Source organism: Coenobita brevimanus, chromosome 11 (genome assembly GCF_032717465.1).
Source record: "Coenobita brevimanus isolate Jiangsu-jjx chromosome 11, ASM3271746v2, whole genome shotgun sequence".
NCBI lineage: Eukaryota > Metazoa > Arthropoda > Malacostraca > Decapoda > Coenobitidae > Coenobita > Coenobita brevimanus.
In genome coordinates, this window is record NC_136964.1 from 5,422,184 (window position 1) to 5,441,423 (window position 19,240).

The 19,240-nt window shown below is 41.4% G+C and overlaps 1 protein-coding gene across 1 annotated transcript; it reads left to right on the plus strand.

The window, feature by feature from the left end:
• The first annotated feature begins 422 nt into the window (after window positions 1–422).
• LOC145410775 (organic solute transporter subunit alpha-like) lies at window positions 423–15,364 on the plus strand. Its single transcript, XM_080280881.1, has 10 exons — window positions 423–486; window positions 2,089–2,240; window positions 3,483–3,556; window positions 5,019–5,177; window positions 7,161–7,272; window positions 8,508–8,633; window positions 9,491–9,620; window positions 13,443–13,622; window positions 14,478–14,651; window positions 15,276–15,364. Exons 1-10 carry the CDS (start codon window positions 423–425, stop codon window positions 15,362–15,364), a joined length of 1,260 nt encoding a protein of 419 aa, XP_080137007.1.
• The last annotated feature ends 3,876 nt before the right edge of the window (window positions 15,365–19,240 follow it).

The following is a 19,240-nucleotide window of genomic DNA, read 5'->3' on the forward strand; positions in this document are numbered from 1 at the left end:
CAACAGTGGAATCTATAAATGTTCTCCTATAACAGTGAAATCTATAAATGTTCTCCTATAACAGTGAAATCTATAAATGTTCTTCTAAAACAGTGAAATCTATAACTGTTATTCTATAACAGTGAAATCTTTAAAATGTTCTATAACAGTGAAATCTTATAACTGTTCTTCTATAACAGTGAATCTTATCATTGTTCATCTATAACAGTGAAATCTTTAAAATGTTCTTCTATAACAGTGAAATCTAATCAGTGTTCTTTTATAACAGTGAACTTATAGAACAGTGAATTTTTCCCCATAATTGCTCTTCAATAACAGTGACCTCTATGACATGCCCTCCTATAACAGTGAACAAGTAGAACAGTGACTCCTATAACAGAACTTCTACACTGTTCTTCCCTGTTCATCAATAACAGTGAACAATGGCGATGAGAGGAACAAAATGCAACTACACCTACGTTCCCACCTCAGAAGAATATATGGAAGGTGAGGCTGGAGTAATTATATCTATCTGTCTATCTATCTTTCTGTCTATCTATCAGTCTACCTTCCTACCTGTCTGTCTATCTATCTATCTACTTCTCTATCTATCTATCTATCTACCTGTCTATCTATCTGTATCTACCTGTCTATCTACCTGTCTATCTATCTATCTATCTATCTATCTGTCTGTCTGTCTGTGTCTATCTATCTACCTGTCTATCTATCTATCTATCTATCTATCTATGTCTGTCTGTGTCTATCTATCTACCTGTCTATCTATCTATCTGTCTGTCTGTCTGTCTGTCTGTCTGTCTGTCTATCTGTCTATCTATATATCTGTCTATCTATCTGCCTGTCTGTCTCTGCCTGTCTGTTTACTTGTCAGTCTACCTATCTATCTATCTATCTATTTATCTGTCTGTCTATCTGTCTGTCTGTCTGTCCGTCTACCTGTCAGTCTATCTACCTGCCTATGTATCTATCTATCTTTCTGTGTATCTATATCAATAAATCAATTTATCTATCTTCCATCCGTATCTGTTTATCTATTTGTCTTTCTATCTATCTGTCTGTCTCTGCGTCTACCTGTCTATCTATCTATCTATCTATCTATCTGTCTGTCTACCCATCTATCTATCAGTCTATCTGTCTGTCCATCATCCAGTCTATGTTTGTCTATCTGTCTATCTATCTATCTGTCTATTTGTCTATCTATCTATCTCTGTCTTTCTATCCATCTATTTGTTTATTAACTATCTGTCTATCCATCTATCTAATCTATCCTGTCTGTCTGTCTATCCATTTATCTATCTATCTGTCTGTCTGCCAATCTATCTTTCTATCTATCTGCCTATCAATCTATCTATCTCTCTGTTTGTCAATCTGTCCGTCTGTCTCTGTCTATTATCTATCTTTCTGTCTGTCTCCCACACCAGATATTTGAACTCATTTGAACTCCTTTTGAACTCCCTACAATTCTTGGCACCTCCGGGTCGTCGGTTCTGGTCATAGGGTGTCATTTGCACTCCATACAGGTTTGAATTCCCTCCCAGGTCAAATATTTGAACTCATTTGAACTCCTTTTGAACTCCCTGCAGCTCTGGGGGCCAACGGGTCATCGGTTCTCATCACAGGAAGTTTGATTACGGTCGCTCTCTACTTCCTGCATTTTCTACACCAATACTTGTATTCATTTGTATTCCTTTTTAACTCCCTACAATTCTTAAATCCCTCCTAAGCCAATAACAATATCTGTCTACTCTCTGCACTCACGATACCTTTGAATTCCCTCCCATCTGTACTCCAGTTGAACTCCCTATGTGTATTTGAACTAATTTGAACTCCTTTTAAACTCCCTACAATTCTGGACACTTACGGATCATCGATTCTGGTCTTAGGGGGTCATTTGCACTCCATACAGGTTTGAATTCCCTCCCAGATCAGATAATTGAACTCATTTGAACTCCTTTTGAACTCCCTACATCTCTGGGCGCCTACGGGTCTTCGGTTCTCATTATAGGGCGTTTGATTACGGTCGCTCTCTACTTTGTGCATTTTCTACACCAATAATTGTATTCATTTGTATTTATTTTGAACTCCCCACAGCTCTGGGCGCCTACGGATCTTCGGTCCTCATCATAGGGGGCTTAATTACGGTTGGTCTGTACATTCTCTTCTTCGAGCAAGTCCTCTTTACGCACGTCAACGCACATCGGGTATTCAGAAGACATATATTCTGGATTGCTTCAGTCTATCCGGTGAGTGGATGGTGTTGGTGGTGGTGGGAGAAATGGTGGTGGTGGTTGTGGTAGTGGTAGTGGTAGTAGGCAGACCAGTAGTAGTAGCAGTGGCAGTGGTAGAGGTAGTAGTAGTACCGGTAGTACTCGTAGTAATGGTGATGATGATGATACTGATGATGATGATCATCATCATCACGACAATAATAGTAATAATAAATAATAATAATAATAATAATAATAATAATAATAATAATAATAATGATGATGATGATGATGATGATGAGAGAGAGAGAGAGAGAGAGAGAGAGAGATGGACCTCCTCCTTCGCCTGCTAAATGCCAGTGTTTCCCATCGTTCATGTCAACAGTGGTCAATTTTCTTAAGCTGAGGAGTAACTTCAAGATGGAGGGGTATTTGAATTCATCTATATTCTCTGTATCAATTCATCGCCCGCATCACTGCCAAAATATTTTATTAAATTAAATAAAGAATAACAATGATGAACTAGTAAGCACTCAGACAGCGCATACCTCCGACATTGCCATTAAAAAGATCCAGATCCGGATCCGTGGAGATATTGTGTGGAATACATAGATCCGGGTCCGCCCCCAAAATCTATTTAATTCTATCTTGGCCCATGGCCCACTCTTCCACAAAATTTAATTGAAATTCACAGAGAACATTTCGAGATATCGTGTGGACAAACAAACAAACATAGGTAAATATATAACCTCCATAAACTTCGTTGGCGAAGGTAATAACCAGGTAACTGAATTAAATGGGTTTATAAATATTTGTCTCTTAATGTGGAAAAATAATGATTACACTGATTACTAGCTCCTGGTATCAATTATCAACATTAAGGCATCAGTGTGTTGATAAGGGTAATGCAGTGCAGATAGTCCAGATGATAAGAAAGGAGTATTGATAAGACAGAACTGGGGTGTACAAGCTCTCAGGCTCCTATCTTTAAGTTCTTTTAATGCAAGGAAGAAGGAACCAAAGGCCAGGAGTCCGCAAATTGTTCCCTCCAAGAGAAAACAAAAAGATAACAGACGGCCTAAATCAACACTCTCAGGGAAAAGAAAAAAAATGTCAATGAAGACTAAGGTGTGATCTGCCGAGCCCCTGAATCTCTTGCCCCGAAAAAGCCAGAAATACTGTAATCCCCTCCAGACGAGAGAGAGAGAGAGAGAGAGAGAGAGAGAGAGAGAGAGAGCAGGAAAAACTCATATCTATTTATCTACTTATCTCTTTCAGCTGATGAGCCTAATGAGTGTAATTGCCCTCATTGTGCCCCGTGCTAACAACATCTGCACAGCTGTTAAGGTCACGTGAGTATTTAGTGATGATGATGATGATGATGATGGTGGTGGTGGTGGTGGTGGTGATGATGATGGTGGTGGTAATGATGATGATGATGGTGGTGGTGGTGATGATGATGATGATAATTATGATGATGGTGGTGATGGTGGTGGTGATGATGATGATAATTATGATGATGGTGGTGATGGTGGTGGTGGTGGTAGTAATGATGATGATGATGATGATGATGATGGTGGTGGTGATGGTGGTGGTAATGGTGATGATGATGATGGCGGTGGTGATATTGGTGGTGATGATGACGATGTTGATGATGATGATGGTGACGATGATGGTGCTGATAATGGTGATGATGATGATAGGTAATTTGAACGTGAACCCAGTGGACTGCAGGCTGAAGTTGTCCTCCTCCTGCAGTCCACCATGGTCCTTTTGTGGGATAGGGAGGGAGTTGAGGGACGTGTGTATAACCAGGCAGCTCCACCACCCAGTTATATCAGTGCCACCACCTGAAGGACTCCCTCTCCAACAACAATTGGGTTTTGTGATAAGTATTATTGGTGCCGTACATCTGACAATAGTATTACTGTGTGTGTGTGTGTGTGTGTGTGTGTGTGTGTGTGTGTGTGTGTGTGTGTACTTAAATACACATACACAAACACATTAATACACATTCACACACACAGTAAAATATGCACACACACACACACACACACACACACACACACACACACACACACACACACACACAAAATTAACCTCTCATATGCATCCTTCCATACATTTATCTACCAACCTACCTACCTACTTACCTTCCTAATTACCTCCCTACCTACGTACCTACATACACACATACATATATGCACACACACATACATACATACGTACATATCATTCTACCTTCCTACATACATACATACATACATACCTACTTACATACCTACGTGTTTTCTTACGTGTCTACCATCCTATGTACACCTGCCTATCTATCTGTCTACCTATCTATCTATCCATCTATCTACTTATCTATCTCTCTATCTATCTATGTCTATTTTTACCTTCCGACCTACCTATCCATCAACTTGCCTGTCTGTGTGCCTGTCTGGTTGTCTATCTATCAGTCTGTCAACCCATCTATCTATCTATCTGTCTATCTATCTATCTTCACAGATTTATGTCTATCGGAATAAGTTTCTTCACACACCTAATTCAGCTGATATGTCTGTCAATCAATCTATCTATCAGGCCATCTGTCTATCTATCCATCTATCTATCTATCAGGCCATCTGTCTATCTATCCATCTATCTATCTATCTGTCCATCTACTCATCTATCTATCTACTCAGGTATATGTCTATAGGAATAATTCACGTTTCAGACCTATCAGGCCATCTATCTACCCATCTATTTACCATCTGTCTATCTATCTCTATCTATCTATCCATCTACTTATCCGTGTATCTATCCTCACAGGTATATGTCTATCGGAATAAGTCACTTCACGGACCTCACTCAGCTCATGTTCGGAAGTGAGGAAGTGATGCTGGACAGGACCAAAGGTGAACGTGTAAACCTGCAAGTGGGTCCCCTCTGCTGCTGCTGCGTGTGTCTGCCCTCCCCCATAGTTTCCAAGTACGTTTTTATCTCCTACGGTCTGTTGCCGCACTCACAGGGGCGGCCAAGAGCAGTGTATGTCCCTAACTGTGCCATTCACCCACTCACTCACTCATGTCCCTAACTGTACCATTCACCCACCCACTCACTCATGTCTCTAACCGTGCTATTCACCCACTCACTCATGTCACTAACTGTGCCATTCACTCACTCACTCATGTCTCTAACTGTGCTATTCACTCACTCACTCATGTTCCTAACTGTACCATTCACTCACTCACTCACTCATGTCACTAACTGTACCATTCACCCACTCACTCACTCATGTTCCTAACTGTGCCATTCACTCACTCATTCGTCATGTCCCTAGCTCTGCCTTTCACTAACTCACTCACTCACTCACTTGTCCCTAGCTCTGCCATTCACTCACCCACTCACTCACTCGTCATGTGGAAAAAGTAGACTCGAATCAGTTAACTTGGCAAAGGATCCGTTTGTAAAATGATGATAATAACAATAATGATGAAAATGATAGATAAGGATAATAATGACAGTGATAATGATAATAATAATAATAATAATAATAATAATAATAATAATAATAATAATAATAAACCTGTAAAATTGTCCAAAGACAATTTTGATATAGAAAAACTCATAGCCATTGGCTACTAGAAGCCAAGCTATAGAGGAACCTTGAGGTCAAGGTCGCTGATCTTGCTCAAGTGACCTTAGGTTATCACAGTCTATAAGTCCACCAAGTTTGGTGGCTCTGGCTTTAGTCTTTCTTGTAAAATCAGGTGACTTGTCTGCCTTCCGTTGTGGTCCAAAATTTTGGACAACAGGCGATCCCAGACAATAGTGATCCCATCTGGACTTTATTAAGCACTGCATTATGGCCATGTACTATACTACTACTGTATTAAGCACTGCATTCTGGCCATGTACTATACTAACACTGTATTAAGCACTGCATTATGGCCATGTACTATACTACTCCTATATTAAGCACTGCATTATGGCCATGTACTATACTACTCCTATATTAAGCACTGCATTATAGCCATGTACTATACTACTCCTATATTAAGCACTGCATTATGGCCATGTACTATAATACTACTGTATTTAGCACTGCATTCTGGCCATGTACTATACTACTACTGTATTAAGCACTGCATTCTGGCCATGTACTATACTACTACTGTATTAAGCACTGCATTATGGCCATGTACTATACTACTACTGTATTAAGCACTGCATTATGGCCATGTACTATACTACTACTGTATTAAGCACTGCATTATGGCCATGTACTATACTACTACTGTATTAAGCACTGCATTCTGGCCATGTACTATACTACTACTGTATTAAGCACTGCATTATGGCCATGGCCCAGGTATGTCATCAAAATATCAACGCTCCAAGGTACGGGGTTCTTGAACTTTACGGTCACTATGTTTTTTTTTTTTTTTCTTTTTTTTCCTGATCCTGTCTGGGTTCCGGTAGTGGGATCAGGAGGATGTTAGGTCAGATGAAGCGGCCAAGCAGGGCTATAATACGGCAAAAAATGAAGACTAACTCATAATGTATGGCAATGGCACCGATTTAGATCTTGCCTAGAATAATAATAATTCTGACAAGAACTAGAAAACATCCCATCAGAATGTGTGAAGTTTCAGTAATAATAATAATAATAATAATAATAATAATGTAATAACAGAAGTTGTAATAGTTGTAGCAGCAGGAGGAGGAGAATATAAATAGTTACAGTAGTAGTAGCATTAGTAGCAGTAGCAACAGTAGCAGTAGTACTTGTAGTAGTAGAAATACTTATAGTAATAGCACTAGCAGAAGTAGCTGTAGACGCACTAGCAGTATTAATAACAATAATAATAAAATAATAATAATAATAATAAATCAACTAATGCTACTACTAATGTTTCTCTCTCTCTCTCTCTCTCTCTCTCTCTCTCTCTCTCTCTCTCTCTCTCTCAGGTTCTCTTTACGCCTAGTCATCCTCCTTTCAGATCAACTTCCTTTCACTCAGGCTCTCTACTATTTCCTGGTCCTGATTTTGCTGTCAGCTAATAACATCACTCTTGGAAGCGTAAGTATTAGAGAGAGAGAGAGAGAGAGAGAGAGAGAGAGAGAGAGTATGGCTAATTATTTTGTATATGACAAGGTTGAATGTGTGTATGTGTGTGTGTGTGTGTGTGTGTGTGTGTGTGTGTGTGTGAAGACAGATTGAAGAGAGGAAAAATAAAGAGATAAGAAAAGACAGGGAAGGGGGATGTATGGAAATCAAGGAAGGAAGGAAGAAAGGACGGAAGGAAGGAAGGAAGGAAGGAGGATAGGAAGGAAGGATGGAAAGAGGAAAGGATGGATGGAAGGCAGGGAGGAAGGGAGGAAGGATAGAAGGAAGGAGGGACGAAAGGACAGAAAAAGGGTAAGTATGGAAGGAAGGAGGGATAAGAGACAGAAAGTATGTGAAAGAAGTATGTGCATGGGAAAGGATGATGATGATGATGATGATGATGATGATGATGACGATGATTTTGCAACACGATCAAGCTCAACAAAACCAAAGTCATCTTCATTTAATCCAATACACATCAAACCAAGATTTATTTATATCTGATCTTACCAAAACTAACCAAATCTAACTCAGCCTAACCCAACCTAACGTCACCTAACTCAGACTAACACAACCACATTTCCCTAACACAGATCCAAGCTAACATCATCTAGGCACTCCTAACCTATTGTAACCCAACCCAACCCAGCCCAGCCCAACCTAACCTAACCTAACCTAAACCAAACCAAACCAACCCAACCTAACCTAACCTAACCTAACCCAACCTAACCTAACCTGACCTAACCTGACCTGACCTGACCTAACCTGACCTGACCTGACCTGACCTGACCTAACCTAATCCAACCAAACCCAACCCAATCCAACCTAACCTAACCTAACCTGACCTGACCTGACCTAACCTTACCTAACCCAACCCAACCCAACCCAACCCAACCCAATCCCACCTAACCTAACCTAACATAACATAACATAACCCAACCCAACCCAACCCAACGCAACCCAACCCAACGCAACCCAACCCAACGCAACCCAACACAACACAACACAACACAACCTAACCTAACCTTACTTAACCCAACCTAACCCAACCCAACCCAACCCAACCCAACCCTCATAACACAGGCTACACCGATACATCATTAACCTAACCTAGCCTAACTTATCCTAGCCTAGTCAACCTATCCACTAAGCTAGCTAAATCTACCCATACCTACCTTAATCCACCCTCTTTCGACCTCCATACACAGATTGAGCCCACAGATGCATCATTCTACCTCTCGCTCTTCAACATAGCGTCCTTCCTCAGTGGGGTCTATGCACTGAACATCCTTAGCTACTTCTCAGGGGGACATTTAGAGCACTATAGCTACAGGGTGAGTATCAGCCTTTGTTTCTTTCTTTTTTTATACTGTAAGTCTTTTGTTGAGAGGAGCAATGCAGTTTAATTTTCCAGGAGGGGAAAGAGGAGGAAAAGGAAGGAGAAAAGGAAGAGGAGGAGGAGGAGGAGGAGAGGGAGGAGGAGGAGGAGGAGGAAGAGAAAAAGAAAAAGAAAAGAAAAAAAAAGATGATGATGATGATTAGGAGGAGGAGGAGGAGAAGAGGAAGAAGAAGTAGAAGAAGAAGAAGAGGAGGAGGAGGAAAATAAAGAAAAAAAAAGAAAATAAAGCAAATTAAAAGAAGAGGAGGAGGAGGAGGAGGACCTAATCGAAAGCGCTGTCATAGCAATCGGGAGCGTATAGGAAATTCTTGGGGCTATGGTATTTTGCATTTTCCCATTTAAGGTTACAAAGATTCTACTGACCTAGAGCGTGATTTCTCAGCTTTACAACAGAGCAGCTTTCTCTCCCTTTCAGTCTTTCTTTTTTCTATATATTGCATAGTTAGTCTCTGTCTTCTTCAAGGGCATGTTGTTCTCCTTGAAGATATTGGATATTATCAATTATATTAAGTACACTTGTCTTCGTTTTTCTCCTTTTCTTTTTCCGTTTTACACACACACACACACACACACACACACACACACACACACACACACACACACACACACACACACACACACACACACACACACAATTACAATCGCTCTTAATCCAGGCTAAATAATTCTTTTAAAATTATTTACTTTGAACAACGCACTCCACGTCTTTATCTTTAACCCCCCCTCTCTCTCTCTCTCTCTCTCTCTCTCTCTCTCTCTGTTGACCTATCTCACACTCACTTCTTCTTCCAGGCCAAATCCTTCTCCATGAAAACCTTGGTCCTCATCACCAACATGCAGGGCCTGGCTTTTGACATCATGGGCAATTACAACGTCTTTCCCTGCATCCCGCCATACGTGCCCCCTCAAGTCTATAAGCAGAGTGAGTTGCTTTAGTGATTGTAGTAGTAGTAGTAGTAGCAATAGTAGAAGTAGTAGTAGTAGTAGTAGTAGCAGCAGCAGCAGTAGTAGTAGTGGTAGTAATCCGTCATTTCTCGTTTCCATTTTTCATCATACTTATTGAGGATGGACGGCACCATGACCCTATTACAATGTCCCAATTTCAATGACCTTGACCTATTTTTTTAAGGTCACAGGTCCAAAAATTCTATAAAATCATGACCTTTCAACCTCAATTTACCCCAAAATTTTTATAGACACACGAACATGGAGAGAAATCCAGTGATAAAATTGTCAAACATTTCTGTGGAAAAAATCTGAAGGTGATTCATGCGTGACATTACGATATTTTTGGACGCCCTCTATTCAACGCTGTTCAATTTTCTTGCATACGGGAAAAACCAAAACATATATGAGGCGCATCCTAGCCCTGTAAGTTTTATCTGGTCCTGAACCCGGTCTGTATAGCTCTTGGTGGATGTTTGACCAAAGGTTTTTGAGTTATTACAAAAAAAAAAAGGAAGTTAAGTAATATTCTCGTAGATGGAGAACAGTAACTATCTCTGACAGTTACAGTCTTCTAGTTCATAATCACCTATTGCCATACGTGAAGATCTTTGTATCCGTCACTATTTGTTTTATTCTTGATCACCTAGTACCAAACGTGAAGATCTGTAATTCTTTCATACCCATCATATTATAGGATTTATAATAGTTCTGTAGTAAATTGAGGTTGATGATTTATGATTTTTGGACATATTTGGACCTGTCACCTTGACAAGTAGGTCAAGGTCACTGAAACTGGGTCATTAATAGGGTCCTGATGCTGTACACCCCCCCCCACACACACAAAAAAAAAAAAAACGGCACTTTTTAGCGTGAGAAAATTTGACACCGGGCAAGAGATCTATTGAAAAAAAAAAAAAAAAAAGAGCAAACGTGCCTGGTTGGTATCGCTGATCTACTGAGCCTTGGGTACGTGTTCATTGTGCCATCGGATGCTTCGAAGCGCTGGGTAATAAGGAAGTTGCTTTGCTTATTAATTGTCACTGCCTTTTATGTTACTTATTGACTCTGAATACTAACATCTCTATCTACGAGTATCTTTGTACTTAGGCAGCTTCCCCAAAAGAAAGGGAGGTAGCCGCGACAGGACGACACACTCCTAATTTACTCACCCACATACACACATTCATTCGCATCTTAGTCCCAATCAAAGTGCTATTAGTACCAACAAAGTTATCATAAAAATTATAAACGATGATATTGGTATGAGCAGAGTAAATCGCTATCTAAGAAGTGTTACAAACGAACCCGAAGCCCCTTTGATATGGACCCTAAGTGAGAGTATTTAGTAGTGTGGATCTGGCAAAATGCCCAAGATGAAGTAATATTGTAGACAACACATTCCTCGCATATGCAAATCGAGAACCGTATGAGATAAAAGTCTGTCCTAAAATAAACAAATATTCCTCCCAGTCACACCCTCCATAATGTTGTCCTCTGAGTTAAACTAGAGATATTCTATGCACAGTTTCATAATCCATACACCACTATATTCACGTGTCATTGATGTGGTTCATATTACAGCAATACTACCACAATACTGTATAAACTTTACATGTGTTGGTCATGGGATGTTGCATATACTGGACAGTCAGGCCTATTAAGTTTGCCTGAACCCATAGTTAAAATGCTTATGGTGATTTGGACATGTGGAGAGAATGGAGAATGATAGACTGACTAAGAGGGTGTATGTAGGTGAAATGAAGGAGGGGGGAGAGGGAAGGGGAGACCGAGGATGAGGTGGAGAGATGGAGTTGAGAGGTATATGAGGGAGGGGGGAGTGAGTCGGGGGGAAGGCAGTCAAATGATGGGTGACAGACCGACTTGGAGGCGTATTGTCTGCGGCCATCCTTTGCGGGACTAGGGCGTCGGGCTGTAGATAGATAGATGGATAGGTTGTCACCGTATCATAACGCGTAAGAAAATCCGAAGGTGGTAAACTTGGATATGATGGGTGCCAAGCAAATAAAAAGCAGTTTGATCGCTATAATATTTAGTGGATAATGATTTACTGTTTTCAGGCCTTTCTTCCAGCTGTATGTCCATTCCTGTGAATTATTCATTATATATGACATGAAGCTAAGGGGATTATACTATATCAGGAGACAGACAGACAGACAGACAGACAGATGGAGGGAGAGAGGATCAGGTGTAAAGTCATAAGAAAAAGTATCGTTACCCCAGGAATGTTCGATGCGAAACGAGCGTTAGCTGGGCTATGTGGGCGGGTCCTTCTGTTCGCCCCGCCCTTATCTAGTGTTGCCATATCACAATCCCATCACAAGAGTTGGAGTAATAAGCAAGAATGAACCACCTGGAGGGGAAATATATAGGACCTGTTTGCGTTACCCTGAGCGACCCGCAGGGGATTAATAAAGAAACTGAACAGGTTTATTATTTTCCTACTATTCAACACTTATTATCTATGGAATACAACAAATAAATTATTTTGGAGGGTATTCAATCTATAGGTATCGCCTGTTTTGTTTTGTTTTTTTCTTTTTATAGTCTAGCAAGGATGCACGAGTTCATTTGTTTGCTTTAGATGAGTGGTTAAATGCTTCACATGGATGCCTCAAATGTCTAGAGGCTGTTTTGGAAGCAGGGGGTGGGTATACAAAATATTAAACCAATGAGACTGAACACGTATTATTTATCATCCATCTGCTCAACATTTATCATATGTAGAAAGCAATACATATCATTTTTACATTGAAATTTACTAACTTGGTTTGTATCGGCTGAAGTACTATCATACGTCTGGCATGGGTGCACATACTCATTGCCCGTCTGCATGTGTGTTGCCGACTCTACACCATTCGGTTATATTTTTATTTAATGAATTCGGTGCCGGATAATAAAGCGTATTGTCTCTATGCACAGAGGCCAAACAATCTAATTAGTTTTTATTACCTCAAGCACAAATTCTAATACCTGTGTCTCACATACCTGACTTTGACGGGTTTGAGGTACGGTACAAACGTTCCTGTCCCGTCATTCCACAACACTTCGTCGTTGTGTCATAGTGCATAGCTCTGAAGAGTAACGATAGACTTTCTTGTGACTGTACCAACCCTTACCGCATATTCACGGCTTCTGTGCTAGCGATAGTTGCAAAGGATAATATTGTAAGGAGTGCTTATATTTATTTTAATGGGTGTACATCCTCAAAAAAACATAATGAAACTCGGAGACGAGAAGTAACGGAATAATAATAATAATAATAATAATAATAATAATAATAATAGTGATGAATACAAAGATCTTCACTTTAGGAATAGGTGAAGATTAATAATAACGAAAATGATGTTGATAATGAAGATGCTGATGTTATTACTGTTAATTCTTGATGATGATGATAAACCAAGACTATCCACTCCCCCTCCTACCAAAACTGACCACTCCCCCTCCTACCAAAATTAACCACTCCCCCTCCTACCAAAACTAACCACTCTCCTCCTACCAAAACTAACCACTCTCCTCCTACCAAAACTGACCACTCTCCTCCTACCAAAACTGACCACTCTCCTCCTACCAAAACTGACCACTCCCCCTCCTACCAAAACAAACCACTCCCCCTCCTACCAAACTAACCACTCCCCCTCCTACCAAAACTAACCACTCCCCCTCCTACCAAAACTAACCACTCCCCCTCCTACCAAAACCAACCACTCCCCCTCCTACCAAAACCAACCACTCCCCTCCTACCACACTAACCACTCCCCTTTCTCCTCACCAGCCGCCGAAAACTCGCTGTACCTGCTGGAAATGATGGTCCTGGGTTCGTACACCTTCTGGCACTACCACAATCAGCAGTTCCTTATTCGACCCTCAAGGCGCGTCGCTGGGTCCTCCTCCATTTCGGACGCCAGGAGGAGGGAGAGTGTGGGGGGCAGTCGAAGCAGCACAAGCACGCAAAGTACGAGAGTTTGCAGCGTCGTCGATGAGGAGGAAGGGTTGCCTGATGACTTGGGGTCCAGTAGTGGTGGTACTGGTGGTCGTGATGGCAGAAATAGAGATGGGTCTGGTTGTGGTGATGAGGATGATTGTGGCCGTGGTGGTGATAGAAGTGGTAGTGGTGGTAGTAGTGGTAGTAGTGGTGGTGGTAACAGGGGTGATTGTGGTCGTCGCAGCGATAGTAGTGGGGGTAGCAATGGTAGTAGGGGCAGTAGCAGAGGTGGTCGTGGTAGCAGGTGTAGTGACAGTAGCAGTGGTGGTAGTAGCAGTGGTGATAGCAGACGTGGTAGTGGTAGTGGTAGAGGTAGAAGGAAAGGTAACAGTAGTCAGGAGAGCATAGAAATCAGAACTATTACTAACAGTAGAGGTAACGAGAGTAGAACTGACACACACAGAAACTACAGTAACATCAGTACTTCAGTAGGCAAAAATTCTACTGATAGTGGTGTAGTTATGGGTAGTTTAGAAAGTAGTAGCAGTAGTAGGCAACTCTGTACTACTGAAAATACAAGGACGATACAAAGCAGTGGTAATTTCAGATCTAAGAGGGTAGGATACGACAAGGATAGGCCTGCAGATGATGATGCAAGGAGTGGATGGATGGATGGCAGGGATAGGGAGATGACCAAGGCAGGGATGGAGGATAGGATGAACAGTACAACAACCACGACCCTCATTTCTTCTACGGCAATTCCTTCGCCTAGAAACTCAGTGAAAGAAGAGGTGGATGGTACACGTGATCGCATACAAGGAAGACTTCAAAGGCAGGTGGACCAGATTGCAGGCTCCTATAGACCCCAGGTGGACCAGATTTCAGGCTTCAATAGACCGCAGGCAGACCAGATTTCAGGTTCCTATAGGCCCCAGGCAGACCAGATTCCAGGCTCCGATAGACCCCAGGTAGACCAAATCGAAGGCTTCTATAGACCCCAGGTAAAAGGCTTCGCCGACCTCCTTGAGGCTGGAGAGATGCCTTCTTTTGTGGTGACTAGTGGGGAGGGAAGGGGGAAGTTTGGGCGTGCTAGTCACGAAGAAGTGCCTAGTATTAAAACTCATCAGGATAAATTTAGAAGAGTCCCACAGCAAAACACACACCCTTTCCCACTGACAGACCAACTTACAGATAATTTTAATACCAGAGAATCAATTGATGCTTTTGCGTCTTACTGTTAAGTGGAGCCCCCATGATCCACTATAAATAAATATAATAATTAGACGAAAACTTGAATAGATTGTTAACTCTTAGGCCCGTATTATCGTCTTGTAAGGAGACTCCCTACCCCCCTCCCCCACTTCGTTGTTCCTTGTCGTCGTGGGGAGGCTTTGGAGGCGTCGACTGGGACTTGATCTGTAAGAGACCACCTCACATGGCACCTTAACGGACCCCACGGTAGTGTGTGGAGGTTTGGTTGTTGGGTGGACTCTGCATTTGCATCTCTCCATTCTGTTCCCTCTCCTTCTCCTTAGGTCTCCGTCACTGCCTCAGCTACTTTTCCAGGGCCTTTTCTTCTACTGTTGCTTCTTCTTTCCCTTTTCCCCTATCCTATCTGTTGTATCTTTGGCATTAATGGCGTGGAATCTTCTACATTCTTCAAAATTCTCCTGTGGCCCTTAGCATCCACAGGAAGGATTAGTGTGTACCCGTGGGCGATTGGTCTGGCCAGCTGTGGGAACCATGATGTTTGGCGCCACACCAGTATGTAGACCTCTGCAGAAGCAAAATTAGCAGGGGATCCGGGAGTGCTGTTGCTTTGTAGTGGAACTCTTGACCATTGGCCGACTCCCCGACATTGTGCTGTGAAACTCTGCTCGCCCAAACGGTGTTCCTATCTCCTCTTGGGTAGAGTAGGAAGTACATGCTCAGAGTTTGGTCCCTGCCTGGGTTATAGGACGCGGGTTCCGCCCACACAATCCTTTCTTCTCCTCAGTCATGGTAAGTCTTTTCTTTACCGCATATGATTATGGAAATTCTCTCTAGTTCTCCCTCTCCCAGTTCTGCTGATGTTCAGTATCGGATGACGACCCTGGCTCCTTTTCCTGATACTTCTCCGACTCTTCCTACTGCTTCCCAGCCTCTGCTCAGCTCTACTGTTTTGTCCCGCTTAACTATACCAGATCCCACATCACAATCCGTCTACAACTCTATCTGTTCATCTTCTATAGTAATTTTTTAACCTTATGTACCTCCGCCCTCTCCTCCGTCTACCCTTCCGGTCTCTTTAGCGTCCTTGCCCAGTCCTCATACTTCTTCCCCACTCATTAACCCTGTCTTGACCACCCCTCTGTTCGGGCCCCAGACCTTGTTCCAGTATTTTAACATCACCTCACAAGCGGGTGACCTCTCGCTTCACCTCTCTCTGTTACAAGCAGGCACTGAAGGTACGTTCTCTGTACCATCCGATGGCTCTGGTCTTCTTGAAGTGCTCAAAGTAACCTATGCTGAAAAAGTTATAAAAGTTCAGTTCATCCCTCTGATAGTCCAGTTTCAGTCGCTTCGGATTCCTTGTACATTCCTCTGCCGGTACTGTCCAACTTCCCCTTCTCAGTCCTGTGGTAAGTGCAGTTCTACCCGCTGTTCTGGTGATATTTGCCTCATTCTTTCTGGCCAACGCCACCCAGTTCTTTCCGTGCATTATTATACTATCCCTCTCAGGTGTATTTAGAGAGTGATTTTGTACCTGGTTTTCATGACTGTTTTAGAATGTATAAGTATGATTGTTTTTACTTTGTTAGGGTTATAAGGTGTACATTACTAAGGTACACATACATACATACATGCATAAACACACACACACACACACACACACACACACACACACACACACACACACACACACACACACACGTTACAAACTTGAAGGTAATATGTGACAGATAAAGATAGATTTCGGTTATTATCTTCACCATCAAAATTCGAGGAGGTTATGTTTTTACCCCTGTCTGTCTGTCTGTCTCTGTGATTATTTCGAAAACTTATAATTGCATTTCTGTGACCTCTTGTGGATAGGTGGGCAGATTTTGGTGTGGATCCGGGTGCATGAAATTTTACTGCCATTGCTGGAGGTATGCGTTCCATGAAATTTTGTAAATGGGCAAAATAACATCGTAGAATTAATTGACTATGTAAGACCGTAATGGTATTCGTCTGGTGAGGAGGGGGAATTATAGCATTAAGTCCTAGGTTAATGTTGATGGAGGTATACGCTCTCTGAAGTTCTGTAATAGTATAGGGTAAGACCGTAGAATTAATTGCCTATATGAGATCGTAAAGTGTTCGTCTGATAGGAAGGAGGAATTAGAGCATTAAGTCATTGATTTTACTAGAGTTGGTGGAGGTATGGTGTCTGAAATTTTTAAATGGGGTAGCTTAAGACCGTAGAATTTACTGTGTGAGACTAAATGGAGTGAGGAATTACAGCAATATGTTTTAGATGTCATTTCACTCTCCAATTACTTTCTAGTTTGTGTGATGGGAAACATTGGTGAAGGAGATTATTATAACAAGAGTATATTGTAATTTGCTTTTGGCTCTGTATATATGGGGGAAATTTTGGTTGTAAGAAATCTATAAATTTTTCGTAAACCTTCTCTTTACTTTAAGGAGTTTAAGCACTAGAAACACCTTACCAAATCTGTTCTTCTTCTTCCTGAAAGTTTTTTACGTTATTTTCTTTTTCATTATTTCCGGGATGGAAAATAAATGTTTCTTGTTAAATCTAATTCCTTGTTTTTTAGCCATGTTCCGCTTTGACAACTCTTGACTCGTCAACATAATGGCTTAAGAGACTGTCCTAACCAAACAGTTGAACTAAATCTACCTTCGCTTAACTGTACCTAATAATTTAACCACATGTAATCTCCAGTTGGGAAATTGGGAAACGAAAGCCACCTTTGAGAACGTTTGAGTAAGATTCTTCCATTACACAGGAAATAAACAGTCGTAGGTAAGGCTTAGGGAACGTGATGATAATATGAGGGAATTTGTGCAACATGGACAGGTCATAATTATATCACCCTGGAAATAGTCGGGAAATACAGAAAACAAACTAGAGGAATATGAACTGAATTTTTGTAATGCAAGGAAGAAGGAACCAAAGGCCAGGAGTCCGCAAGGTTGTTCCCTCCAAGGAAAAAAAAAAAAAAAAAAAAGCAAAAACAAGATAACTAAGAGCCAAATTCATGGTCCATTCATTTAGTAAGTTTTTCTGCTGCTTAAAGTGTACGTTTTTCTAAATTTATGCACACCCGTTAAATAAATAAGTAAATTATACTTAATGTGAATAAATAAAAAGGCATATTTGTGGTGTGATAAAATATGACACGATCCATGCATTTTGAGTTACCAGTATTTACAAACGAACACAAATTTCACTTTTATGGATGATTTCAGAGCTTATCGTACTCAGGGGTGTCGATTTGTCTGGTTATCTATTATTATTATTATTATTATTATTATCATTATTATTATTATTATTATTATTACCGGTGTTGCTGTTTGCTGATGATACAGTATTGTTGAGTGATGATGAATGGGAGTTGCAAGGTTTGGTGAATGAATTTGGGACAGTGTGTAGGAGGAGAAAGCTGAAAGTTAATGTAAACAAAAGTAAAGTTATGGTGTTTGAGAGGAATGAAGTCACAGAATGTACGGTGAGGTTGGATGGTGAGGATATGGAGAATGTGAGTGCATTCAAGTACTTGGGTAGTGTGATGAGTAAGGATGGAACTTTGGGGGATGAAGTGCGTGAAAGGGTACAGCAGGGAAGGTAGGTTGTTGGTTCACTGAAAGCTGTAATGAGATATAGGGAGGTGAGTATGGAAGTTAAGAAGTCACTGCATGATAGTATCTCACTGACTTATGAAAGTGAGGCATGGATCTTGCAAGAGGGGAAACAAGTCAAGAGTGAGAGCTACTTGAGAGGAGCATGTGGAGGGACAGGTTGACGAATGAAGAAGTGAAAGAACGTTGTGGGGTAGATGTGGATGTGGTTGAGAAGATTAGGAGAAATACACTGAGGTGGTTTGGACATGTGAAGAGAATGGAGAATGAGAGACTGACTAAGAGGGTGTATGTAGGTGAGGTGGAGGGAGGGAGAGGGAGGGGTAGACCGAGGATGAGGTGGAGGGATGGAGTCGAGAGGTATATGAGGGAGGGGGGGTGAGGTGGGGGGAGGGTAGTCAAATGGTGGGTGACAGAGCGACTTGGAGGCGTTTTGTCTGCGGCCACCCTTTGCGGGATTAGGGCGTCGGGCTACAGATAGATAGATAGATTATTATTATTATTATTTGATGTGCATTCTCCGTGTTACCCATTGCTCTAAGGTAGTATACGTTAGACCAGGATATCTTGGTTTTATTCACTTCAATTTGATATCTGAATTTTCATATGTAATGGTTTACAGGAAGCAATTTTAACCATGTAATGTAATATAAAATCCATATGAAAAGACATTCGGATAATTGAAGCATTTGTGTGTGTGTGTGTGTGTGTGTGTGTGTGTGTGTGTGTGTGTGTGTGTATGCGTGTTGTGAGTGTGTGTGTGCGTGTTGTGAGTGTGTGTGTGCGTGTTGTGAGTGTGT

Excerpts from the sequence above, each read along its gene's own strand:
- LOC145410775 (XM_080280881.1), top strand. The coding sequence starts at position 423 with ATGGCGATGAGAGGAACAAAATGCAACTACACCTACGTTCCCACCTCA. Across the intron at positions 3,557-5,018 it reads TGCACAGCTGTTAAGGTCAC|GTATATGTCTATCGGAATAA; the intron begins GTGAGTATTTAG and ends CTATCCTCACAG. Across the intron at positions 13,623-14,477 it reads AAGCAGCACAAGCACGCAAA|GCTTCAATAGACCGCAGGCA; the intron begins GTACGAGAGTTT and ends ACCAGATTTCAG.